Source organism: Mustela putorius, unplaced genomic scaffold (assembly GCF_011764305.1).
Source record: "Mustela putorius furo isolate JIRA1106 unplaced genomic scaffold, ASM1176430v1.1 tig00003896_pilon_pilon_pilon, whole genome shotgun sequence".
Taxonomy (NCBI): Eukaryota; Metazoa; Chordata; class Mammalia; order Carnivora; family Mustelidae; genus Mustela; species Mustela putorius.
Window position 1 is genome coordinate 10,599,499 of NW_025422045.1, and position 26,315 is coordinate 10,625,813.

Genomic DNA, 26,315 nt, shown 5'->3' on the forward strand with positions numbered 1-26,315 from the left:
GGAGACCTTTGTTCAGGCTGGAAGTTCTTTATGGGGGGGCCTGTCACAGAAATGGGTAGACAAGTAGGATACCCTGGAATTTGCCTAACACATTTAACCCTTGAAGGGCTATTTCCTTCCCCGGCAAGAGAACCTGATTTGTTCAAGGCTCTTTCTTCCTGGTTGGAGGAGTTTGCCCCGGCTGTCTCAGCAAGTCATTGGATCCTCCTCTAGAGCAGGGTCTAGGAAGCCGCCATGGGCCTATCTCTTGCTCTGGCTAGAGGACTCTCATCAAAGCAGGAAGAGGTGTTCTGACTTGTATGTGTGTCCTTCTGCTCATTTTTGAAGTCTCCCAGCCCACTCCTCTCCCTATGTCTTGCAGGAGACAAACCGTGACCAGCACCCCCTGCTGGATCGAGCTGCACCTGAATGGGCCTTTGCAGTGGCTTGACAAGGTCCTCACTCAGATGGGCTCCCCAAGCATCCGCTGTTCCAGTGTGTCTTAGAGACACTGGGTGTGAAGGGGGAGGGTGGGGGGGAGGGTGGGCTTTGTGGGGGAAGGCCGCATAGGAGGAGAAAATTGGAACTCACTATTGTCAATGAAGAAGAAATTTTTCTCCCTCAATCAAAGCGGCACTGACCTGTTTTCCAAAACGCAAAAGCAAACCCAGAGATGGATTTTCTGAACAGCTGTGTCTGCCAAACACATGTGCCCTCTGGCCCCCGTTTGCAGGGCAAGAAATGGCTTCTGCTCTGGCGGCTTGAGCAAACAGGTAGTAGTTCACCACCTGCCCCCTCCTCCCAGCCCCCTTCGGATTTAATGACAGCAATCTGGGATGTCACTGTCCAACAGGAAATGGCCGTGAGTTCCGGCCTGGAGTGTGAAACTCACCTTGGGTGTTCTCGGTGGGACAGAGCCTGCAGGGGCGGGAGCGAACCTCATGCCTAGCCCTCTGGCGCTTGTGACCAGTGCTTCAGCTGAGCATTTCTGAGCCCCAGCACTCCAGCAGACCCTGCACCCAAGGAGCCGGATTGACTTGGGGTGGGGAGGGGGGGCGCATCTGTCCCCTTTCTTCTGACAGTGTCCCGAGAAGGGTGAGCCAGCATGCTCAGAATATGCACTCGTGGACAGTGGGAAAAGTGGACAAGACCCCTCCTCTCAAATTTGTCCTTTCTCACTTGGAACAGTTGGGAGATCTGCTGAGACTCAGCGCTTATACAATGTATATTTTCTCTTCTCCTGTTAATCTCAGAGATTTGAAGCACGTGAGATGGTCACGTGAGGCAGGAGGCAGTTGTCGCATCGTGGGGTCTGAGTGGAGGCGACGCTCCATTCCGTGGGTCTGCAGTCCTCTGTAAGAGCTCACTTGCTATTCTCATGCATCCGGCTCTCCTGGTTTACGTAGTCAGTTGCATTAATTAAATGAGCTTTGTCGTATGCTCGTTTAAATGTTTATTTTCTATTTAAAAAAAAATCCTGGGTTGGCACATTGACGGGGAAACCAGCATTGTGGGGGGGGCTGGCAACCTCTCTCTCTCAAGGTGAAGCTTTTCCAGGTTTTGTTGAGAAGACACTCTGCCAGCACTTCTGGAAACTGAAATTAACAGAAGCAAATGCAACCGAAGGGAAAAAAAATCTCAGGCCAACATAGGCAAATGAAAAAGGGCTATTAAATTTTTTTTTTTTTTTAACACCTTGGAAAATTGGAGCTTTGGAGCACAGAGGTGTGCCGTCTCCCCCCCACCGCCCCCAGGGATGTAAGATTATCTGGCTCACGGCGGAGGATCATCAGTGACGACTTCAGCAGCTATACTGTGTAAGAAGTACCGTTCCCAGTGGCAATTAGTGAGGAAACTGGTATACATTACTTCAACTGGAAAAAAATCCCTCCTTTTCAACTGGCCTCTTGCAGAATACAGCATTGCCACGTGTAACTGGGACTTGATTCTTCGTCGCTGTTTTTGTATGAAATGACTTTATCCCATCTTTTTGCATGGGTTTCTACCAGGAAAAGCCAAGGGATTTCCCATGGAAGTCCTGTCTGATTCCAGGCCAAGGGCAGAAAATGTCTACTTCTGGCGGGTATAAATATCAAATGTGATGCCGTTTCTGATGCCTTATGGGGACAGTGGGCGCTTCCTGGCACCTCCCCGGCAGGATCCTAATGCCCCCCAGCTCTAGCCATGTGGTTTCCAGGTAGGAGAGCTGCTCTCCAAGCTCCCTGAGGACACAGGAAGAGATGGGAGGAGCACCTTGCCAGACCGATGCTGGTCTCTGACTCAGAGCCCAGAGACCCTACACAACCGCCCTCTCCGAGGCGGTCAGACACCAAGGGGCCGGGGTTCACCTGCTGTGAAGCCATCTGCCGACTGCTGCTTCCAGGAAGCCGGCTGGGCCTACCTGGACGTGCACGCATGCTCCTGGTCAGGTCTGAGACTTGTGGTGGGGGCACTCCACTGTGGCCTCCACTGGTGCCGTGGTGCCTTCCCCCAAAGCCAGGGCAGCGGTTTCCGAGGTCTCCATCGGCCTCCTGCTCCTCCTAGGCCTTCCTGTGGCACACAGCCGTCCTCCTGTTTCTTGGGGACTCGCTTCAAGTACAGCACGGTTTGAGCGATCTGGTGGCTGCGCCTGGATGGTGTCTTGGCACCCCTGATGCTCAGGGCCGAGCGCTACTTTAGGAGGTGTGAAGTCTTAGTCTTGTGTTTCTACAAAAGCTCACTTGGCCCCTCTTCTTTATAGACTAGACCCATGGAGGAAGATGTGAGAGGAGAATGTAGGTAAGTCCACCTCTAGAAGAAATTCAGTCAGACTTCGAGGTGAGGACTTGGTGCCCTTCCCATCAGAGAGGCTGCAGCTGTATTGGGCAGGGGAGGTCCGCAGGGGTAGGGGGACTTGTGTCATATTAGTGGCCTTTCTTTAAGTCACAAAGCGGTTTTCTTAGTTTGAAAATCTTGTTGTAGGAATGGCATTTTCATGTTAAAGAGAATTTTTAAAGGACAGTTGATAGGGGCAGGAGAAAATAGGGTAGTCTGGGGGCAGGGGTGGAGGGCAGTTTTAACTGTCATGTCCTGGGTGGGACTCCCCACCCAGCTGCCTTCACCCTGGGGCTAATGCTGCCCCGAGCCCCCGAGGAGCTAGCCCCGGGCCTGAGGTCCTCAGCTGTGCACCGCCCCCAGGAGCCAACATCTCTTCTCTTCCTTTCCTCCCCCACTCCTCTTCCCAACTTTATTTAGTAACTTAGGTCCTTCCAGCACAAGCCCAGTAGGTAGCTGCCCCAGCGGCTTCGGGTTACAGGCTTGTGCTGGAACATCATCTCAGTTGGCCACCTTCCTGGCGGGCTGCAGACGATCTGACATTTTGAGACAAGCTGAGAGTCAGGAGCGGGGCCTCTGACTCCTCTTAGGAAGCGCGCGCGCACACAAGGGCAAGGCTGCTGGCAGACTTTCCCATTGTCCTTATGTTGTCTGTGTTGTATTTTTTTTATTGACCGTGGTGATTTTTTAAAAATCATTAATGTATTGGAATGAGCTGTAGCACGTATCTTGTGCTTAGTTTTTTTTTCCTCCATCTTCCCTTGGCTTCCTAGAGTTTGGACCTATCCCGGGGTTTACTCAAACTGCAGGAAAAGGCTTTAAGTAGCATGTTCATGTCACACACGCATGTATGTAGTCTGGGGAGAAGGCAGAGGGGGTTTCAGCCTGGGCCCCCAGCAGCTCTGAGACTTCGTACCAGTCTTTCCCCAGGCCCAGAGCTCACCTGAGGCCCATCTCTGTTGGCCTCAAAAGGATGAGGAAGACGAATCTGGGGACTGTTCACAGGCCGGTTTCCCAGGGGGGTTACCCATAGCAAGAGGGGGTCTAAGTTTAATGCTGGGCTCTGTGTGACTTGAAGGGGCAGAGTCGGGAGTTGGCCCGAAGATCTATAGTATGTCCCCAATTTACTAAAAACGTGTTGTACCATTTTTCTTTTCGGGGCCTGAACGTTCCCTTCTAGATCATCCATCTGAGGAGTATCCACTACTTCTCAAGAGGGTAGAAAAGCAAAACACATACCCAGCAGGCTGTGGCTCTGACACGAAGAGGAGGGGTCGCTCATAGAAGGGTGGAAGGCAGTGGGCACATGAGGTCTAGGCAACTTTCTAGAAACACAGCTAGCCGATCATGTAAACTGGATTGAGAAATGCTCTCAGTGATTCTGTAACTGATTTTTTTATGCTGAAATAATGTACACTCTAGCATTCTGGTGTTTTTATATTTATGTAATAATTTCTTAAAACCATTCAAGACAGAGAACTATTTAATTGTTTTGGAGAAAGTCAGAAAGGTCTCTCTGGGCAAGAGTCAGGGGCCCAGCCCGTTCTGAACGCTGCTGGTTGCGAGCACAGCGCTCAGCTTCCAGAAGCTACCCCCCGCAACCAAACTGGGTAAGCATGTGGCAGCACGCACAAATGGGAGGGGGGGCTGCAGGCTCATCCCCAAGGGACCTCAGAACCCACCCCCTCTCCCTTCAGAGCAGTGAGATCTCCAGCCACAGGGATGGAGCCAGAGCCCCCTCCCTCCCCTCTTCACTCACCTCCCTGCTGCTGTGGTGAGGAGGCTCTTCCAGACACTCTGGGGTGGGGTTGGGGGGGCAGGGACAGAGTGTGGAGGGTGTTGGGTGACCTTCACTTCTCAGCCAGCCTGACCTTTGAACACCTTTGTAAAAAGCATGTACGTATTTATAGTGGTTTAGATTTTTCTAACTTTTGTATCTTAAGAGCAGAGCACCTGTTTAAGCATTTTACCCCTATTGTTAAAGATCTGTGTCATCTCTTTCCCCTGTAAGTGCCCTTCTAATAAACTTTTCATTGAAAAGCTCTTCTGGCTGGGTGGGGAGATTTTAAAGGGAGCCCCAAGGGGGTCCCAGGGGCTACACAAACGTCTTCATCCCCACCCCCCATTCTGCCCCAGCCTCTTCCACTTACCCAGGGTACCCTGCAGTGCCAGTCCACCCTCCAGTGACAACAGGAGCCCCAGCTCAGCCCAGCAAAGGTCAGGCGTGTCACACCAGGTGCCTCTCCCTCGCTTCCCACATCTAAACACCACACCAGTCCCAGCACTGCCATACCTGCATTGGCATTTTGCATCATTGTACAAATGTACAATGTATCAATGTACTTTGCATTCAAGTACAGGAAAGATGAGTGCCACCAGATTCATCCCCCCATAGGCATGGAGGTAATTTTAGATTCCTAAAGAAGGTTTTCACACTGCAGCTCCAAGGACTTAGTCAGTGCCTCTGAAAACTCCCAAGGAGAAATAGACTACTTGGTCGAATCTTCACTGACCCCAGATAATGTGGATTAAGAAACAAGATTAAAATGAATAAACAAGTTTTTCAGGGGTGGGGAATGGCATGGGGCTAGAATAATCCTCTAGCCAGGCCACTTGTCCAGCTTTTTCCTGCTAAGGAACTCCTCAAATACCTCCCACACCTGAACAGAGGTCAAGTTCACATGGGCAGCACCTCTGGGCCTAGCGATTGGGCCCCCACAGCCTGCAGTGAAGTCCTACCTTCAGAATTACTAGTTCTACCATCCTGTCCCTGTCTTCCCCAAGGTTTTAGCCAGTATTTCTCAGCAAGTGACTCAAATCCCCAACTCTAACCCAACCTGTTCCTTCAGATCCACGACTTAAAATTCCAGTTGCCTGGTAAATGGGACCCAAATCACAGCAGCCCCAACCCGTCCCCTCTTTCAGCTCGTTCAAGCTAGCACTCTAGGGACTCCCAGTTTTGATCAGTAGCCCCATCCCCTCCTCCCCCCTCTCCAAGTCCTGAACAGGTCCGAGGCATTTTTCTCCCGAGCTTTCCATCCCCTACTGAGCAAGCCTCCCTTTCGGGAAGGCCCCACTCCCCAACTGTCCTGGCCCTCTCAGGCAAACTTCTCTTGGGCCTGTGCCTACTCCAGCTGGGTTGGTGTTCCCAGACCACTGTATGCACTCTTGACATTCCTTCCTCAGTGACCTCATCTCCCCGCATGATTTCAAGCCACATTAATGCTAATGACTCCCAAGTCCGTATTTATAGCACAGACATCAGTCCCAAGTTTCAGACTTGTATCCCACAGCCTACTGGCGCACAGAGATGCCACAGCACTTCACACTCATGGTCGTGGAAGTGGAATTCATCCTTGCCCTCGTTAAACCACATACCTCTCCTCTGGCCTACCGGCCTGGAAGCCATAGTCACCCGACGCTTCCTCAGCCCCACGTCCACCCAGTCCTGCTCGTCCACGCCCCCTGCCCTGTACTTCAGGTCCTTAGCACCCAGACCACACGGCTTCTCAATAGCTCCCCGCCTCTGCCTGCACTCCCAGGAAAGCATCATCAGCATGGCTGTGTGATCCGCATGACCTTAGATGCTCCGGGCCACAGCACAAGCTCCAAAGCCTTTATCAGGAACCCCTGGGCTCTCGGCACTTGGCCCCTATCTGGCTGTCACAGCTGTTAGTGCGCAACCCGGCAGTGAACAGGTGGCGGAGCTCCTTACGGACTCCCCTCCGTGAAGACGAGCCCTCTTCCCCAGTCCACACCCACGCCCCGGGCCTGCCCGACACCCCAGCAGGGCACTCAAGCACTGTCACCAATGCTCTGGGACTCAGGCAGACATTCCCTCCAGGAAGCCTTCCGTGATTATACTGCCAGTCAGCCCCACTGTGTGGTAACCGTGTTTGCTTTCCCCTTGAGGCTGAGTTCCCAGAGAGCAGCGTTTGCATCTTCTCATAGCCCCGCCTTCTTTGGGCCACCAACTTTTGGCGAATTAATGACTCAGTTAGTGGCCACATCTCACAGGTTCTACCTTAGCAATATCTTTTGCATCTGCTTCCACTGTGCTACCCTGCAAGTCCTTACTCACGCATGAAGGTAGGCCACTCCAATTCATTCCTGATTCCTACTGATCCCAACTACTATACTGTCCTGCTAACATGTGCCCTCTAGTCCGGGGGCCACCATGCCGTTTCTCTACCCACAGCAAAAACCACAAATCCCAGTGCGGGGTCTGTTCTCAGCCTCAGAATCCTTCTCAACACAGCTCTCCAGGCAGGTAGTGCTAATCAGTTAGTTTTGGCTGCTACCGCTGCCAGATTTCCCAGCAATGTAATTGTGGTTAGAGGTCTATTCCGCTCCAGACCCCTTGGCCTCCGTGATTACCATCCGAGTAGGCACTGGCACCACATAGTAGCATTTCAAGGTTTTCTCCACATTTCATTCCATCCCTATTTACCACCATATCTCTAACTGGACTATGAGGGTTTTCCAATTTTTTTTTTTAAGATTTTATTTATTTATTTGACAGAGATCACAAGTAGGCAGAGAGGAAGGCAGAGAGAGAGAGAGGAAGGGAAGCAGGCTCCCTGCCGAGCAGAAAGCCCGACACGGGACCCTGGGATCATGACCTGAGCAGAAGGCAGAAGCCTAACCCACTAAGCCACCCAGGTGCCCTCCAATTGCTTTCTCTCCAAACCTCTGTCCATGCTGCAACTTCCTTTGAGACCTTGCTGCCTCCACTCACCCATCTGCCCCAATTCATACCCGAGCCCCTGGCTCATTTTAAGCATCACTTCCTCAATGTCAGTGGGTCTTGAAGTGTAGACCCTGGACAACAGCATCAGTAAGCACCCCAGCTGGCCAAAACATACTTCCCCAGGCTCCACTTGGGACCTAGTGAGCCAGAAACTCTGGGCTGGGGCCCTACAGGTGGCTCCAGTGTGGGCCCAGGTTTGAGAGGATTGCTCCGAGGTGCACTTTCCAGTCTCCCCTTCCCATGGCAACTGAGGCTGGTCACCGCACCTCACCTGCTCCCCCAGCATGTTACCTTTGTGGCCTCGTCTTGCTTGCCCCCTTCTGTCACCCGGGTTGGATGAGGAGCTTCCAGAGAGAACCCACATCCTTCCCCAAGTCTGTGGTCTCTGCCACACCTGCCCCAGCCTGGCACCAGGAAGGTTCACAGGCAGTGCTGGACCCTGAAACCAGGCTCATCTCTCACCTGGGTAAAGGAACGCCTTATGGTTGCTTTTTCTCAACTCCAACCTTGAAGCCTTCTAACTTCCCCACTGACGACATTCTGAGAATTTTCCAGAATGGCAGGATTGGTGCAGACTCTGTCCTTGGGCTTCAGATGAAGAGGCTGGCCTCCCAAACTGTGCTGTTTCCTACCCCAGACCTCACTTAGCCCCCATTTTGTAGCATGGAAGCCACCTGGTTGGAAGGGAAAAGGGAGAGGCAATGATTGGTCACCTCCCACAGGTGAGAACCACGGAGGCTGGTTAAGAACTGCTTTACGTGACCTGTTTATGCCTCCCAGATTTGTGCTCGTGGGGAGAGAGGCTTTAGACCTATAAACAGATATGACAGCTTGCTAGAGGGAAAATTTTTTTTCTTCCCAAACCTGTGTTCTAAAGTTGCAGTAATAACCATGAGGTCCAGGTTCTGAATCAGTACTTTTCCAAAAGGAAATCAGGTAGAACCATGGATCATTCATGGCTGGAATGGAGCTAGGTGGTGTTCCAACAAAAGGCCCATGTGGTTGCTACCACCTCTCTTCCTAATTTTCCACTCTGCATATCAGAGAAATACCTCAGCATCGAGGAAACTGCTTTCTAGTCTAGACTCTAGCTTTAGTGCTACAAACACACACACTAAACTCTGCATAAAGATATCCGCACAAAGAGCAAGACTCAAGGTGTTAATAACAAGCTAGATAGCGCCAAGAATGTGAAACCGAGAATTTCTAAAATCTTTTCTGCAACAGCTTCTATGCCAGAGACGCAAGGATGGAGCTCTACACTAAACCCTAAGTGGAATCTAAGTCAAACCGTGAACTTCACCCTGCACATTCAGCCTGCTTTTAGGACACACAAATTCAAGGGAAGTTCATCGTCAGGGTGTCCTCCTCCATGAAGGTGGTACACACTTGACTAGATTTTTCATCTCCTCTACCTGTAGTGCTCCAGTAAGATTTGGTATTTAATGACAGAATGCTGTACCTAAATTGTGTGACTGCTTTAAATCTGGGGTTGGGGGGTGCGGTGAAGGACTCTAGCTCATTACACAATTCTCTGAAGCTCTGTCTCCATCAATCAGAATGTTCAATGAATCATAGCCTCTGACCACAGTAGACACATGTTCGCTAAATTTAACTCTGCGTCCACAAGCACTCAGAATAGTTCATGGAGCTCTCAGCTTACCCTCAGACAGTAATTCTTCTAAGGCTGCTTTTCTGTGGCAGGCCAGCGCAGGGCAAGAGGCACTCCACGTGCTCTCTCGATGGCCATTGTTACAAGACTGGCCCGAGGTTAAGGGAATCCAGCAAGCCACAGTGACGGTGTTGATCCCCTTCTCTCCATAGTGGGGAACAGGAAGGGAGCAACAGATCACATTTCATGAGTTACAAGTAGTCTGCAGTGATGGCCTGACATGCTCGATGGTCCTTGAACCACATCCCATATTACTCAGCTGTCCAAGTCTAGCGTCCCTGAATCTCTTGCTTCTCTGAATTAGATGTGGCCAAGTTCTATAAATAGAGAGAAAGCAAACTGGTTCTGTCAATCTTCTCATACTCTGGCAGGATAACATATTTTAAAATTATAAAAATATCTATGTCTTCATCACTCTAAAATTATTACATAACACATGATTTTCTCAGGGGAAAAAAAAAAGCTTATTTTTGTCTCTCCTTACCTTCCAATACTCGTGGACCTTCAAACTTTTGTCATCAGTTTTTTCAAACTAGCATATCCAAATTGATGCCAAAATTCAGGGCCTACTATATGCCCAACTCTGTTACACAAATAGAGAAATGTTGGGGGGAGAAACCCGAGTATCTCTTAAAATCCCAGACTGTCCATAGTAACTTGTATTGGCATGTACATAGATCACATCAGATAGACTGCAACTTCTTTTTTTTTTTTTTTTTTTTTGGAGTGGGAGAGGGGTGGGGAGGGGCAGAGGGAAAGAGAAAATCTTAAGCAGACCCCTTGCCCAGTGCAGAGCCCAACTCAGGGCTTGATCTCACAACCCTGAGATCATGATCTGAGCCGAAATCAAGAGTCAAACACTTAAGTGACTGAGCCACGCAGGTGGCCAGGTAGAACACAACTTTTATTACACTATTAGCTCATGATCACTCTTCTTACCATGGGCCTTTAGGAGACAAGCACTGGACACTTTATCCCCAATGTCCTCTGGAAGGGGCCAACAGCCCCAAAAAGCTGAGGTCTTCAAGTTTTTATTGTTTTTGAGAGAGAGTGTATGTGTGTGTGTGTGCATGTGCACGCATGTAAGCTTGCACACACACATGCATGCTTGCATGAGCAGAGGATGAGCAGAGGGAAAAGCAGACTCCCCGCCAAGCATGGAGCCAGATGCGGGGCTCGATCTCAGAACCCTGAGATCACGATCTGAGCTGAAGGCAGAGGCTTAACCCCATGAGCCATCCAGACGCCCCGAACGCTGAGGTCTTAAAAAGGTCAGCTGATACACATGTATGTGGGAGACTCCAAAATCATGAGTTTGACTAACTCTCCAGTTATTCACTACCTACGCCCAGTGTGAAGGAAGCCTTCCCCAACACAGGCCATGCTAAAACAACAATCATAACACACATTAGCAGACTTTATAAATAAATCATATTTTAATCACCTGGCTTTGTTTAATCCAGAAAATCACATTCACAGCTTTTTCTAGTCTGTGTTCCCTAACCATGTGACCTGATATATTTTCTGAAACACTTCATGTTTTAAGAATATTCCGCCTTTCATTTCACAACCCCAGAGCCAACTTCCCTTGCATTCTTAACAGCTAATACAGCCACCTCAAAGATGATGGAATGGTGATCAGCTATTGTCTCAAAGACCTTCAGAATAGTTAAAAGAGGAGGGAAAAAAAGAAAAAGGAAAGCGGGGAGAAAGGGTCACCAAGCAAGATAACTGCCAATGTTGCCTGCAATGATGGCTCTTCCTGAATGCTCCAATCACTGAAACCTTCCCCTCCTTGGTCAAGGCTGCCCTGGCCCAGGACCTGGAGCATTCCACTCCTCCCACCATTCCTTCTGCAGAGATTAGTGGGGCACAGAGGGGTCTGAAGCTTGTTTCTGCTGGTGACCTAAGGATTTCACAGTCCACGCTAAGCCAGGAGTGGCTGTCAGCCTGTTCGCCAGCACCAACCAGGCAGCTGGGGCACCATGCACCAGGCTAGAACCGTGGCAATGGCTACCACAGTGAATGTCAATGGCATACATTCCCAAGTGTCTACAAACACAGAAATAGGGATTTTTATTTGCTATATTTCCCACACTTCTTTAGGAAACATTCCCTGTGGGGATCGGCTCCCCCGAAGCTGAGCCCCCACTCCGAGCCCTGCACGTCACACTGGCCCTCAGAGCTTCACCACCTAACCTCTCACATCCTTTCCCTCCTTCTCCGGCTCACGCACCCTGTAGTGTGACCGTGCTGGCAGTGATCTGTTGAGTTCTCAGAGACAAAGAGGGGAAAGTTGCCTTGTTTTGAGGGTATAAAGTGTGACAGCACAGCTCTGATATCTCATGAGCTCTCAGGAAGACGAGTTTCCTCCTGGTAGGACTAATGCAAAAGCCTCCAGATAAGGTCACAGACTGCTTCAGTGGCCCAGAACAGGGAATTCCTGAAGTTTCTTTCTCTTAAACACAAACCCCGCCCCCTCATAAGAGCAACCTGGTAGATGGGTTTGTTTATCCCTACCAGAGGACACCTTGGCCTCCTCTAACATTGTCTAAAAATTCACCCTTGTTTCTCAGTAGTTTCTGGTGTGAGCTGAGACACTCTTTCACAGGAAACGGCCAGAGACTTTTTTTCGCGCGAGACTGAGCTAAGAGCCACTGACTCTGGGCCCACCTACCGCGTGGCACAAATCAAGTCTACTGCTTCCTTCCCTACCATCAAAAGCACCAAAGCTCAGGGTGGGCAAGCTCCCTGCAGGCAGAAAATCCAGAAGCTTGAGGAAAGGCGGCACCAGCTCCTGATCCACAGTGACAGAGTGTGACTGCAGAGGACACTCTGCAAAAGGTGGGCCGGGAATGGCATGGTGGCCTCCTCCTGCAGCTGGGGCAAACCACCCAGGCCTCTGTACTAGGAAAACTGTCACTCCTTGCTGGCATTACCTTCCTTGCTCCCTTCCACTGTACTGAGGGAGAAAAGCCCCACTACCCCTACTAAAAACTAAAAGTAAGACAGCCCTAAAACTGAGTCAGGAGGCCAACAGGATGCTGGGAAGTCTGGCCAAACAGAACTGGGTGCAGCAGGGAAGAGTCTGAGGCAGTCAAACCCTAGTGCGGGCGATTTAGTGTTCTTCATCAGAGGAAAGGCCTTCGATTTCGTCTCTGTCTCCCCCAATTGCCATCCAGAAGGCTTTGGCCACCTGTGGAGAGAAGCATGCAGCACATTTTAGGCAAGAGCTACCCTGCAGCTTGGTTCATGAGTCAGTCAATACGCTGAACTGATCAAGGCCTAACGCTCTATACCCTGCCCTCCAGCCCTCCAGCCCTGGGTAGCCAAACCCTTGGAGACCCTGACCCGGGACTTCCACTTCTAGAAATTTACACTAAGGACAAAATCAGAGTGACATACAAAGGTGATGGTGTGTTAAGATTATGCACAGCTTCTCTACTTATAGAAACAAAAAAACGCACATGACCTAAATGTCCAAAAGGGAAATGGATAAATAAATGAGGGCACATTCATACAATGAAATACCGTAAACCACATACATTTCCTGCCAAGAACATGTGTTGCGTTGGTAATAACAAAACAGAACAAAACAAAACGACTAAGGGTTTTCCAGCCCAACAGTTAGGAAGGCGAACATCCTGAGTCTCAATGAAAGTTCTATGTCACTCAACATTTGAAAAATCTTGGTTTGACTACAGCAAATATATTACTACTGTGTAAACATTCAATGAGTTTCAAGCTACCATCCAACTGAAAGTTCACACTGAGACATCTAGAAGTCAATGAGTGGGATACCTAATTCTAACAGCACCAGACGTTCTCATAGATACTCAATAAATATGTGACTGGTCGTCTCACCTTTTCTGCATGCAACTTTCTTTGCTCGTGAGGAAGCGTCGCAGCCTTGTCTAGGGGGAAAACAGATCTTAAGAAATTCGCTTAATAGCACAGGAGAGTCTGGAGTGTACGGATGTTCTAACGCTAGAAGATGAGAGATGGGTTTCAAAGACAAATGCTTATGGCGCAGTCATTACAGCTGTTAGGGAGTTTAAGTCTTCCCGATTTTCCACAAGGGGATGATGTGAGTAAACTGGCAGGGATCTTACTGATTCCAAGTTAATGAGACACACTGAAAGAAGCCGAGAGAGGCAAGAAAAGAAGGGAGAGTAAGAGGAAAGAGAGTGAAGAAAGAGGAAAACTTTTCCCGGGGGAATTTCTACCAACAGAGGATGGCACAGTCCCCCAGGCACCAGGTGTCTCCAGACAGCTGACACCAGAGCATGGAATCCAATCAGTGGTTACAAAACAAAATCCTACCATATAAAATAGAGGAGCACCAGGAGAGGAACATGTTAGACATGATGGAGCCAATTACCTTTCATTTCCTTTAACTTTGAAAACAGTCTTTCAAAATTCTCCAAATCTCCTCCACCAGTAGTAAGACTGGCTAATTCTTGAATATCCAGATCTAACATGGGATCTGAAAAAAGGATTTGTCACATTATTTGCCCGAAATGACTTCTGCATGTGCTAAATACACAGTCATACAGAATCGATCTTAGCTTTGATGGGAGCCATCACTGAATGAGTACTCCATGTGTCCCCGCTTTCCTGTGTGTGGTGCTCCCCCTGCTTGGCTGCTAGTGCGCCCCCACAAATGAAGAGTAAGCTTATTTTATCCTTACATTATACTGAGGCAAAGAACTTGGTTTCATCTTAGAGATAAGAAATGTAGAGCTGTGAGTTGAAGTGACTTGCTCAAGGTCACAGCTGGTGTGAACGCAGCAGATTCACACTTAGGTGTTTCCAACTCTAAAGGCCACCCTCTCTACTGAGGGGTATCGATCAACAACAGATGTCTGGAATTTATACCATATTTTCCTGTACGACAAATATTTTCCCATTACGGACAGCCACTATATAAGGTGGTTAGGGTAGTAATCAATGCCTGTGATTTACACATGAAGAAGCTGGCTTTAAAAATGAACTCATCTAAAATTACAGCTACTCGGCAGGAAAGCCAATGCCTACCTATTTCCTTACTACAAATCCTTCACTATTTCTATCACAGCCTGTTATCTCTTTACACAATTTATTTTTAATCAGCATTCTTACTCACTCTCCACTCTATGCCAAACACCTCTAGGAAGTCTTTCCTAGCCAGCCCAGTTCACAGGTCTCCTTCCCTAGAATTCATCCCATACTTTTTAGAGAGGGAGAGAGTGCGTGTGAGCTGGGGGACAGGGAATGGGGGAGAGGGAGATAGAATCCTCAAGCAGACTCCTCGCGGAGTGTAGAGCTCAACTAGGGTGGAGGGCTCAATCCCACGACCCCAAGATCATGACCTGAGCCGAAGTCAAGAGTTGGAGGCTTCATCAATTGAGCCACCCAGGGGCCCCATGATTCCATTTCATTTCTGTGACAGATCCATGAGGAAAAATTTTATTTTATAGAAAGGGAAACTAGGGCCTATAGAGAGGCTAAATAACTCACTCAAGGTCATCTCACCATTAGTGGCAGAGCTATGATTTGAAGCCATTTGTCCAGGACTCCAAGTCCACAACCGTGAGCATTATACTGCAAGGCTCATCTCTACAGTTTTAAGGTACAAGCTGCTTGAAGACAAGGACAGCTTCTAATTCTCCACATCAACTACAATGCCATACAGATAATCTAGTGTTAAGAATGCACTTTAGCTCATAAATTTCCTTTGGTTCAGGGGAAGTTTCATGGAGGCAGCAGATGCACAGGGCTGGAGGTTAAGAATCTGTGATTTATCTATGCATACATGGTAGCTGGACGTGCACAGAATCACTCCATGCTTAAATATGGGTTTGGCAGAGGAGTTTAGATGGAGCACCGAGGAATGGCAATCTTGAGAGGCCGGATGAAGGAGGGTCATCTAACAGAGAAAGGAAAAGAATAACCAGAGAAGTCAGAAGTGTCGGGTGAGCAAGAGAAAATGTTTCAAAAAAGGACTGATCCGTAATTTTGAAAGCTGCCAAGAGGTCAAGACAAGGACGGAAATACCTATTACCTTTAGTGGTCTGGAGGTCACTGGTGAACTGTTTTAGTAGCAAAATGGGACAAAAACTAGGTGAGAGTGAGCTAAAGAGTAATGGGAGGTGAGGGATGGAAAGTTCTCCCTCCAATAAAGAGAGGAGGAAGATGTGGGATTGACAAGGGATTTACCCCTGTTTGGCTTGGTTTTTACCTTCTTTTAAAATTTTGAAACAATTTTAGTATTACAAAAAAGTTGCAAAAACAGTAGGGTTCCACCTTCATCTCCTAGCCGAAGTATGACACAAGTTGAGAAGTTAATAATGGTACAGTGCTATTAACCAAACTACAGACTTCATTCCACCTTCGTCACTTTTCTCCCTAGCATCCTGTTTCAGAAGCTTACAGAGAATTCGGCTACGATATCTCTGTAGTCTTCTTCAATGTGTGACCACTCCTTATAGTCTTTCCTCGTCTGTCATGGCTTTGACACTTCTGAAGAGAACTCGTCAGTGATTTTGTAGACAGTCCCTCAGTATGGGTTTGTTGGATGTTTTCCTAGGAGACTGAGGTCACACACCTTGGCATGGAGACCACAGGCATGATGAGTCCTTCTGGTGCCCCTAGCAGGGGGCACAGGATGTCAGCACGCCTTACTGCTGGTGAGCTTCAACACCACTGAAAGGCTACCTGCCGGGTTTCTCCAGGGCAAAGTTACTATCTTCCATTTTGTATTAAGTAAGTATCTCGGGAGAGCTACTTTAGAAGATGTAGATGTCACGTTTCTTCGCAAACTTTCATCTACTAACTCTCACATCCATTGGTGGATCCTGATCGTGGCTGATAAGGATTTTTCTTTCCCTCATTCCTTCCATGTGTATTAATTAGAATTCTTCTGCAAGAAGAGCCGCCCTTTCTTGCCCAGTTATTTCTTATATTAGTTTGGATTTACAGATATTTATTTTGCTCTATGGGTTGCAGCCCAATACTAAATTCGATCTCGCTGGTCACACTGCTCCAGCATGGGCCACTGGAAGCTCTCTCCAAGGTTGGCCTGGTGCCCTTTCAACACGCTCCCACCCCTTCTGTCAGTAGTTCCTTACTTTCTGGCCCCAGGAGATGGCTCTAGGTTCAGCATCCTGCATTCTTCCTGCCCCGGACCTAGAATCAATCACTTCTCCAAGGGCCCCTGGATCCTTTTATTGGCAAAAGGTATTTAAAAAGCAAGATCTGAATGCTAAGGGTGTCAACAGCTATTGGGAGTGTGAGTGCTTCCAGGCCCTCTCAGTGGAAATAGGTAGGAAACACACACACACACACACACACACACACACACACAGCTTTTTCCTTTCCTTAGATGTGGCTTCTTTCTCAGACAGTGAGAAACCTTGCTCTCATTCTCTAGATTTTCTGATTTTTTTCAACCCTGATATATACAAAATATACATAATTTCAGCATTTCTAAACCATACCCCTATGACATTCAAATGTATTAAACAGAATTCGTTATTTCTGTTCCACTGTTTCTGTTTGGGGCCTCCTGGTATCTGGTCAGAATGCTATTTCCCCAAGTTATTTAGGTTAGTGTGGTTACTGGTTTGCTTTCATGGCAGAGACTTTAGTGGGTCTAAAGCCAGTAGGAGGGACCCAAGTGAGAAGACAAGGTTAAACATACTAAAGAGAAAAGAGATTATACGTAATTTTTCCTTCTTAATATGCGTCTATTACCAAACACTTAAGTTTTCTACATGGACACTCTTCTAATCAGAAATAGAGTTTTGCAAATCCTGCATGTTGGGCCCTCTGTGGCATAAAAAGAAAGCAGAGATGTTAGTAGTTTCCCCCAAAAAAGGACATTTACAGTTACCGTCAACTACATTTCTTGGCTTTGGGACGTCAGAATGGATTCTAGTCTCAGTTCTGGGACCTTTCTGTTAGATGCCCTTGGACAAGTTCTTAAACTGCTCTGGGCCTCAGCTCCGTCTCCATAAAATAACTTCTCTGCCAAACTTCATTACCAAACATGAGAAAGTAGATCTAAAAGAACTTTCAAAGGATGTGAAAGGGCTTATAAAGTTGTATTATTCTTGTTACCATCAATTCTGCCAACTGTTAAATACTATGAAAAAAAAAACTGGAATATGGAGATATAAAGCTGTTTCACCACCTGGTTCTGTCTGTCTCCGTTAAGATGATCTGAATCAAGATCCTGCTACAAGAATCAGAGAAAATGGTACCCACGGACTGCTTCTGTGGTTATTCTCCCTCCTTTTCTGATAGCTGTCCACAAGGCTCACATTCACTTGGGGTACACTATCAATTTTCTTCCCTTGTTCATGTTTCAAGTTAATTTCCCCCCAGATGATTTATGCCCCATACCTCTTCCAAGTTCCACAGAGCAGTCTCCTGGCAGCCAAAGGAGGAACTTACCCACGACACTATCAGCCTGAGTGTCTGTTGTGTTAGATGCACCGCCCCGATGATCCAAGAGAGATTCAGTCCTCGCTGCTGCTGGCAAATGGGGCTGCTGTTGAGGAAAATACACACAAGCACTAATTTAATAGTAGGCTATTTCAGAACTAAAGCCAGAGAGACTTTAAGAGACACTTCCCCTCCCTGGTTGGCTTTAGAGAAGCAGTAACAGAAGCTAGAGACAATGAGAGATGGAAGAAGAAGCAATGTCACATTAAAAAAATAAATAAGAGGCTAAAAATTCACTAACTCAGGAATATTTTCCCTTCAGGAAAAACCAGAAAGTATTATGATTTTGCTATTGGCTACTAAAACACGCCTTTTGTTTGCTTTAAGAGCCATGTTTTATTCAAAATGTGAAAATGGACATAAGCATATCACAAAGTGCTCAAGACTGATGAAAAAGATGCCTGGGAAGACAATATGGCAGTCTGCTGTGCAGTTTGCTCTTGATTCCAGCATGCTGACCAAGGTACACTCGAACCCAAATCCTTGAGGCCACAGGGTCAAAGTCAGACGATGAAGCCCACTGAAGGCAGGGACCCTGCCTCAGATTGGTACAGGGCTTTGGACATAGGATTACTGACAAAGAACCATCAATTCTATTTTATAAAGATCGGGAGGCAACTTTATGTCTCAAGGAAATCCTAGCACGTTTTCTTAAAGCCTCTAGCAAAACCAAAACCAAAACCCCATGGAACAGCCCAAACTGTAAACATCTTGAGAGGGCTTATTGCTTTAATGCCGAACCAGCCTTCTCTCAACAGGTACCAGGCGCAAGAGGACTGTTTTAGGTTCTCTTTTTACCCTTGGTCTACTATTGTCTGATGCCTCTTAAATGGAAAGGAAAAAATGACAATGGTATAGAGACTTGAAACAATGAGAAAAAACAACAATGAGAAAAAACCAAACTCTGAAAGGATCCAGGAAGAATCTTTACCTCTGAGGCACACATATCTGCTGACCCAATGCTATGGTTTGCTCCAGCCAATGAGCTAAGAAGACTAAAGCCTTGGTTCCTATCTGAAAAGAAAACAATACAATCACTGAAATTTGTTATTTACATTTTAAAATGTTAAAATGACCGTGATGAAGAAACAAACAGTGGCTACTGCCTCATTATAAAAGTTTTAACTACAGAAACTGTTACTGTTGGATGACATCAGGAATGTATAGGTCTTACTCATGTTTGCATTTTCTTTATAATTATTATATGAAAATACAAATTTTTGTGAATAAAAACTTCTTAAAAAAATAGTCACCAACAATTACCATACTCTTTCAAATCTGAATAACTTAAAACTCACAGACAGGGATCTGGGTCTAATATAATGGCAGGGCCATTACAACAAACAAGACCACTTGCTGGTTCTTTTGCAAAGGTTAAGAGCACCCATGTTTTTTTTTTTTAACTTTATTTATTTGAGAGAGAGAGCAAGAACATGATCCAAAGGGGAGGGGAAGACAGAGGGAAAAGGAGAAGCAGACTCGCAACTGAGCAAGCAGTTGCGAGCCCCAACATGGGGGCTTGATCACAGGACACTGGGATCATGACCTGAGCCGAAGGCAGATGCTTAACCAGCTGAGCCACCCAGGCGCCCCAAACAGCACTTATGTTTCAACAGTCACTATGAACCAATATTCTGGTGTTTTAAACAATATTTTAAATGTCCAGAAACATTTTTAAAAAATCAACACAAAGGCATTATTATCAGGGGAAAAGGAACATGCTGCCAGAATCTCTGGGGCAGATGCCAAGGAAGCTGAACTTTCATTTTATTTTTTGTTTTCAAGTTGATTTTTTATTTTTAGTAATCTCTACACTCACAAACCTGAGATCGAGTGTCAACCCCAAGATCAAGAGAGGCATGCTCGTCAAACAAAAAGAAATAAAAGGCATCCAAATCAGCAAAGAAGTCAAACTTTCACTCTTCAAGATGACATGATACTCTACGTAGATAACCTGAAAGACTCCACAAAAAAACTGCTAGAACTGATACAGGAATTCAGCAAAGTCACAGGATACAAAATCAATGCACAGAAGTCAGCTGCATTTCTATCCACTAACAAAGATGCAGAGGAAAGAGAAATCAAGGAATTGATCCCATTTATAATTGTACCAAAACCCAAAAGATACCTAGGAATAAACCTAACCAAAGAGGTAAAGGAAATATACTCAGAAAACTATAGAACGCTTATGAAAGAAATTGAGGAAGACAAAGAAATGGAAAAATACTCCATTCTCATGGGTTGGAAGAACTAATATTGTTAAAATTTCTACGCTACCTAGAGCAGTCTACACATTCAATGTAATCCCTATCAAAATACTGTCAGCATTTTTCACAGAGCTGGAATAAACAATCCTAAAATTTGTATGAAATCAGAAAAGACCCAAATAGCCAAAGTAACACTAAAAAAGAAAACCAAAGCTGGAGATATCACAATTCCAGACTTCAAGCTGTATTACAGAACTGTGATCATCAAGACAGTATGGAACTGCCACAAAAAGAGACACAGGTCAATGGAACAGAACAGAGAACCCAGAAATGGACCCTCAACTCTACGATCAATTAATCTTCAACAAAGCAGGAAACAATGTCCAATGGGAAAAAAGTCTCTTCAACAAATGGTGGTGGAAAAATTGGACAGCCACATACAGAAGAATGAAACTGGACCATTTCCTTATACCACACACAAAAATAGACTCAAAGTGGATGAAAGACCTAAATGTGAGTCAAGAATCCAACAAAATCTTTGAGGAGAACACAGGCAGCAGCCTCTTCCAGTCAGCCACAGCAACTTCTTGTTAGACACGTCTCCAAAGGCAAGGGAAACAAAAGCAAAAATTAGCAACTATTAGGACTTCATCAGGATAAAAAGCTTTTGCACAGCAAAGGAAACGGTCAACAAAAGTAAAAGACAATGGACAGAATGGGAGAAGATATTTGCAAATGTCTTATCAGATAAAGGGCTAGAATTCAAAATCTATTAAGAACTTAAACCCGGGGCACCTGGTTGCTCAGTGGATTAAAGCCTCTGCCTTCGGCTCAGGTCATGATCCCAGGGTCCTGGGATCGAGCCCCACATCAGGCTCTCTACTCTGTGGAGAGCCTGCTTCCTCCTCTCTCTCTCTTTGCCTGCCTCTCTGCCTACTTGTGATCTGTCTGTCAAATAAATAAATTAAAAAATCTTTAAAAAAAAAAAAAAAAAGAACTTAAACTCAATTCCCAATCAAGAAATGGGCAGACAACAGGAACAAACATTTCTCCAAAGACATGCAAATGGCCAACAGAAACATGAAAAAAGTGCTCAACTCTGCACCAGGGAAATACAAATCAAAACCACCATAAGATACCACCTCACACTGGTCAGAATGGCTGAAATTAACAAGTTAGGAAACAACAGATGTTGGTGAGGATGTGGAGAAAGTGTTGATGGGTATAGTCACCCGGGAAAACAGTATGAAGGTTCCTCAAAAAGGTAAAAAATAGAGCTACCCTAAAACTCAGCAATTGCACTACTAGGTATTTATCCAAATGTGTCTGCACTACTAGGTATCTATCCCAAACACAGTGATTTGAAGGGGCACGTGCACCTCAATATTTATAGCAGCAACCTCCACAGTCACCAAAATATGGAGAGCCCAGATGTCCATCAACAGATGAATGGATATCTCTGTCTCTCTCTCTCTCTCTCACACACACACACACACACACACATGAAATACTACTTAGCCATCAAAAAGAATGAAATCTGCCATTTGCAACAACGTGGATAAAACGGGAGGATATCATGCTAAGTGAAATGAGTCAGTTAGAGAACGACAAATGCCATATGATTAAACTCAAGTGGAATTTAGGAAACAAAACAGATGAACATAGAGGAAGGGAAAGAAAATAGGATGAAAACAGAGAGGGAGGCAAACCACAAGAGACTCTTAACTACAGGAAACTGAGGGTTCTGGGGTGGGGCATGGAGGGATGGGGTAACTGGATGATGGATCTTAAGGAGGGCATGTGATGGAATGAGCACCAGGTGATGTACGCAACTGATGAATTACTGAACTCTACCTCTGAAACCAGTAACAGACTATATGTTAACTGAATTGAATTTAAATAAAAAAATTTTTAAAAACCACTTCTAACTTCACTAAAGATGTTATTAGTTGCGAGGCATGCTCTTCTGACTGAGCCAGCCAGGTGCCCTGGAAGTTGAACTTTTAGCAAGTATTCCCAAAGAATCTTAGGATCAGGGAGGTTTGGGGGGAAAAAAAATCACTGCCTTAGAGGAGAATGTGAAACTCACTCTCCAAGAGTCTAACGGTATATGAGTCAAAGAACGTCTCTCAGAAAAGACAACTTCCCTCCCCTTGTCTTTCCTCTCTCCCTCTCTTCCCTGAACCCATTCTCAGCTCTTTAAACCACCTATAATTTCCGGTGTCCTCTCCCCTCTCAGGTAAAACCTCTTGTCACACAATCACATAGAGGTAGTGAAAAAAGAGAAACACTTGCGGTCTCCGTCCTCCTTCAAGATTTGTCTTGCTGCGCAGAGGCTGGCAGCTTTCTCCAGCCTGACCTTTTAGCACATGGGCAGCTGTGCATGCAAACCCCTGCTTTTCTCATGCCACACTCCAACAGTAGCAGCAGGGTCAATGGTGCCCCGGTACCCCTGGGGCCCCTTTCACCTCCTCATACAACTTGCTCACTCTGCCAGGAATGTTCCAGACCAAATGCTTGGGTGCACCCATCCAAGAACCAAGCCCTAAGGTGTCATCAAGGTAGGTAGCGGAGGCTCAGAGGCCAAGAGAAGTAGGTCCACATGGTGTCTCATACTCATGGCTGGCTGTACAGAGGCTCAGAATATTTATTTAAACATCAGTATAATTCTTTCTTTTTGGCCAGTGTGCTAATTTTAAAGCTGTTATACCCAGTTCAATACTCCAACAGGGATTTTCCACATCATGAAAGCTCTTATACTCGAGGCTCTCTGTATGAAGGGCATTATCTGAGTCACAGAGTCCTGCTGTAAGAGAGCCCTCACTTCTATTACTGGAAAAGCATTGGGCTTGGGGTAATTTTCAAATCCAATTCATAAATCTCTCCATATTCCAATTCTGCACCTTATGTTTTTCCTCCGTCAGGCATTACCTAAACTTGGCAGGCCAAGTTGCAGTCTGGGAAGAATAATGTAATATTGTGTCAGTTTAGAAAATTAGATCAAAATGGTCTATTTAAAATCCCTTCTTTTTTATAGTGGCTGCTTCCAAGAAGAGATCTGGGATGGGTAGGAGTTAGGAGAGCTAGACTCAGCATGGCAGGCCACAAACCTTTGTGTGCCTATGGACTTTGCTTCCACATTCATGTGTTTACCTACTCAAAGGGACCTTTTTTAATGTAATGATTATATACTACGTGTATTTAATCAATACACTTCTAATAATGAGTAAGATGATGAAAAAGTCTGAATAGTGGGAAGAGAACTGGGTTACAGGTCAGAAAACCTGGATTTCACTCCTGATTCTGCCTACCAGTGTGACTAAGTGGGCAAATTCATCAATCTTTCTGCATCTCAATTTTCTGCTCTATAAAATAAGAGGGTATTCATGGTTGTTCCGGTCCCTTCTGCTCTAGAAGTCTGTGATTTAATGAAAAGACACTCTTTCACCCCACTAACAGTAACTTTGAATCAGCTGAACTTTTAAAAAGTTTATTTACTAAATAAAAAAACCAAGAATCTTAAATTTCCTAGTCCTTTTAAAGTTCACTGATGACTACAAGTTTATAATCAGGTTTCAAGCTAATCATAGTAAGCTGGAAGCACTTTTGCTCAGAATTTTCTTATAAACAATGGAGAAACATAGTCAAACTGACAGTCTACTATGTTCTACTGCTTATATTTTAAAGAGGTTAGAAACATGTCAATTTTCATGATTAGAAAAACAATTCATTTTTGCTCACCCAAAGCAGATTGCTTGCACATTCATGTGGCTCCAAAAACCGTGGGTGATATTTTATACATCTATGGTTTTAAAGAAACTTTCAAATCTTGCCTAGTTTAAAACATATTTAGCAAAATTCTAACTATGAGCGCCCACTGTAAAACTATTCTCATAGGAAAAGACGACATAAAGCTTTTCTTGTTTCCCAGACTCTTCTCCCCAGGACCCAGGGCATGGAAATTTCATCCCTATTAAGAAGAATTTATTCCTTTAGCAGGTAGCTGTTGAAATTGGCTTTAGCATCTCTGGTTTTATTGATGGCACAAAATACTAGACTAGGAAGGAATAAATTAATCTACCTACTGAACTGATTCTTCTGGATGTTCAGAGCTCCAGAACAGGAAAGTTAAGTGGTATAAAATAAGTTATTCTGAAAGGCACAGCTAAGTGTATTAAACTCTGGTCTTAAAAACATCTGATTCAGTTTCAGACTACTAAACTGGCACCTGCAGAATACTAGACTTTAAAAAGTATGGTATCATGAAAAAAAAAAAAAAATCTACTGGTGCCAGTCAGTAGCACAGAATTCTTCCAGAAGTGTCAGAAACAAAGTTATAGCACTAGAATAAAGACGTGAAGTCCCTTGAGGAGGAGCTCCTGTTTATATATTTATTTTTAAATAAGAAATTTCCAGAAAATTTCATATATATAACACTGTTTGGATATCTTATAAATTTAAAAGCACAGTATTATTATACAAGACATAAAATGTACTTCACACAGCAATTGTGTGAACATTGCATGAGATGCTTGGAGAACTGAAAACCTGGGCCAAAAGGGAAATTTTAGCATAGTGCTAAATATACGAAAGATGCTGCAAAATCTGCTGACAGCTTGAAATGACTCAGACAGAGGCTGCAAGCATTAGCTGAATAGAGAAGTGTTTACTTCAAATGTATACACACAGCTACAGTAGTAAGAACCTCCAGGGCCACACCCGTACCATGTCTTAGATAACCCATTAAATATTTTTTGTCTTCATATTCAGTTTTTATTTCTTTAAAGCAGCAATTATTTGGCATCATCTTAAGAAGTTCAAGTGTTCCCATATTTTAAGTTTTCTTTACATCCCTTTTCTCTCCCCACAAAATATTTTGTCTACGATGTGATACACATGACCAAACTTCTACCACAACGAGGACAGTTCAACTTACACAGAGAAGCTGTGCCTATTTTTTGAATGGTATTTTTAAATCACACCATATAATTTGCATAAAAACTTATTTTAAGCGTGTACTGCATCAGAAATGATTTCACTAGTATTTGGGAAACAAGCCTACACATTTTTAACATATTCCGCTTCTGCTTGTCATACTGAAAGGAACATTTCTGAAATCAAAAAGAATTATTCTCTTTTAAGAAATCAGTGCTTCAAAAGACAAAACTTTGATGTACTGTAGCTGGAGGTAACCCTGGTTTTGAGTCCACAAAAGTGAATCTGTGCTCCGCCTATGACACCGGCTCAAAGTTAAGAATGGTTTCTGACCATGCTTGAAGACAGAACGAGCATGTCCACAAAGTCACCAGACTATGCTTTTCCCCTTTTTCCTGATTGTAAAAAAAAATGTTCATTGTGGATATTTTGGAAAATAGAGAAAAGTGTAAAGAAGAAAACAAAACCATGAAACATGCCAATCGATCCTTTGACATATGTCCTCCTGATCTTTTTTTCTTTGCATGCATATACACAAATATTTTTTGATTTTTTAAATTTGTATACAAATTCTTAATAAACTGAACTGAACAGCAGAATGAGTTCTGTCTTTCCCAAAGTTCTAAAGGAAAGCATTATACTAATTTCATTAATGGCTCCATTGTAGTCCTATCTCCAGAGTAAGAAGCACACTCTTAAAAAATCCTCAAAGGAATGTTTAGAATCAAGTCTTTTTGATTTTGACCATTTTTTTTTCATTCAGAACTAAGTGTGAGGAATAATAAGAGTAAGGAAACAAGATGTTACCATAAAGAAAAAGATGACTTTTCTTATGTGGTTCGTAAACAGCTCTAAAAAGAATTCCAAAGGAAAACCACCAAAAATATTTTGCAAGGTGGCTGCACAAGGAAGTCCTGCCTCCAGGGGGAAAACACCCGAACAGATCTCCCACTTTGTATTTGCTTATGGACAATTTGGGGGGTGATATTTTAAAAAAACAAAGTCTAATCGCTGGACTCATTTATTCCTTTCCATCTTCTCTAATTGTTCACAATTCCTTCTTCCCCTTGTTCTCTTTACAATACAATCTCTTCTATCAAATCATGCCTTCAACACACCCACCCACCCACCCACACACACACGAATAGAAATCTATTTATTTTATTTTTGACCACAACACTGATAGACAAGTATAGGAGATTGTTCAAATCATTTCTTCAGAAGTTCCACAATGTTAGGCATGGAATAAACAAGAGGAGCAACTCAGTCTGACCCAAGGAGTGCAGTTCCACAGAATGTGATGTTGGTAGACTTCTACCCTAACCAGAGATGAGGAAACTGGAATCCAGAGCTGTGACACCATTTTCTCAAGATGACCAAGGCAGAGACAAACCCCACTAAAACCCTCTTCATTAACCCTTCTTCCTCTTAGTTTGATGTTGTTTTATTTTCTGTAACACTAAATTTAATG

The 26,315-nt window shown here is 45.1% G+C and overlaps 2 protein-coding genes across 10 annotated transcripts in view; one reads left to right on the plus strand and one right to left on the minus strand.

The window, feature by feature from the left end:
- SMAD3 (SMAD family member 3) overlaps positions 1 to 4,836 on the plus strand; it is a 116,988-nt gene extending 112,152 nt beyond the window's left edge. For all 6 annotated transcript variants that reach the window (XM_045067606.1, XM_004758623.3, XM_045067607.1 and 3 more), the window contains one exon: positions 362 to 4,836. In XM_045067606.1, the coding sequence (XP_044923541.1) occupies positions 362 to 485 (124 nt within the window). In that variant the 3' untranslated portion in view covers positions 486 to 4,836. The remainder of the gene's footprint in view (positions 1 to 361) is intronic.
- Positions 4,837 to 10,629: 5,793 nt separating this feature from the next.
- AAGAB (alpha and gamma adaptin binding protein) overlaps positions 10,630 to 26,315 on the minus strand; it is a 49,707-nt gene continuing 34,021 nt past the window's right edge. For 2 of the 4 annotated variants that reach the window (XM_004758618.3, XM_013059481.2), the window contains 5 exons: positions 18,634 to 18,716; positions 17,652 to 17,748; positions 13,597 to 13,701; positions 13,080 to 13,129; positions 10,630 to 12,411 (listed from right to left, as the gene is read on the minus strand). In XM_004758618.3, the coding sequence (XP_004758675.2) occupies positions 12,334 to 12,411; positions 13,080 to 13,129; positions 13,597 to 13,701; positions 17,652 to 17,748; positions 18,634 to 18,716 (413 nt within the window). In that variant the 3' untranslated portion in view covers positions 10,630 to 12,333. Of the gene's footprint in view, positions 12,412 to 13,079; positions 13,203 to 13,596; positions 13,702 to 17,600; positions 17,749 to 18,633; positions 18,717 to 26,315 lie in introns of all 4 variants that reach the window. The other 2 variants (XM_045067610.1, XM_045067609.1) reach the window with 2 other exon arrangements.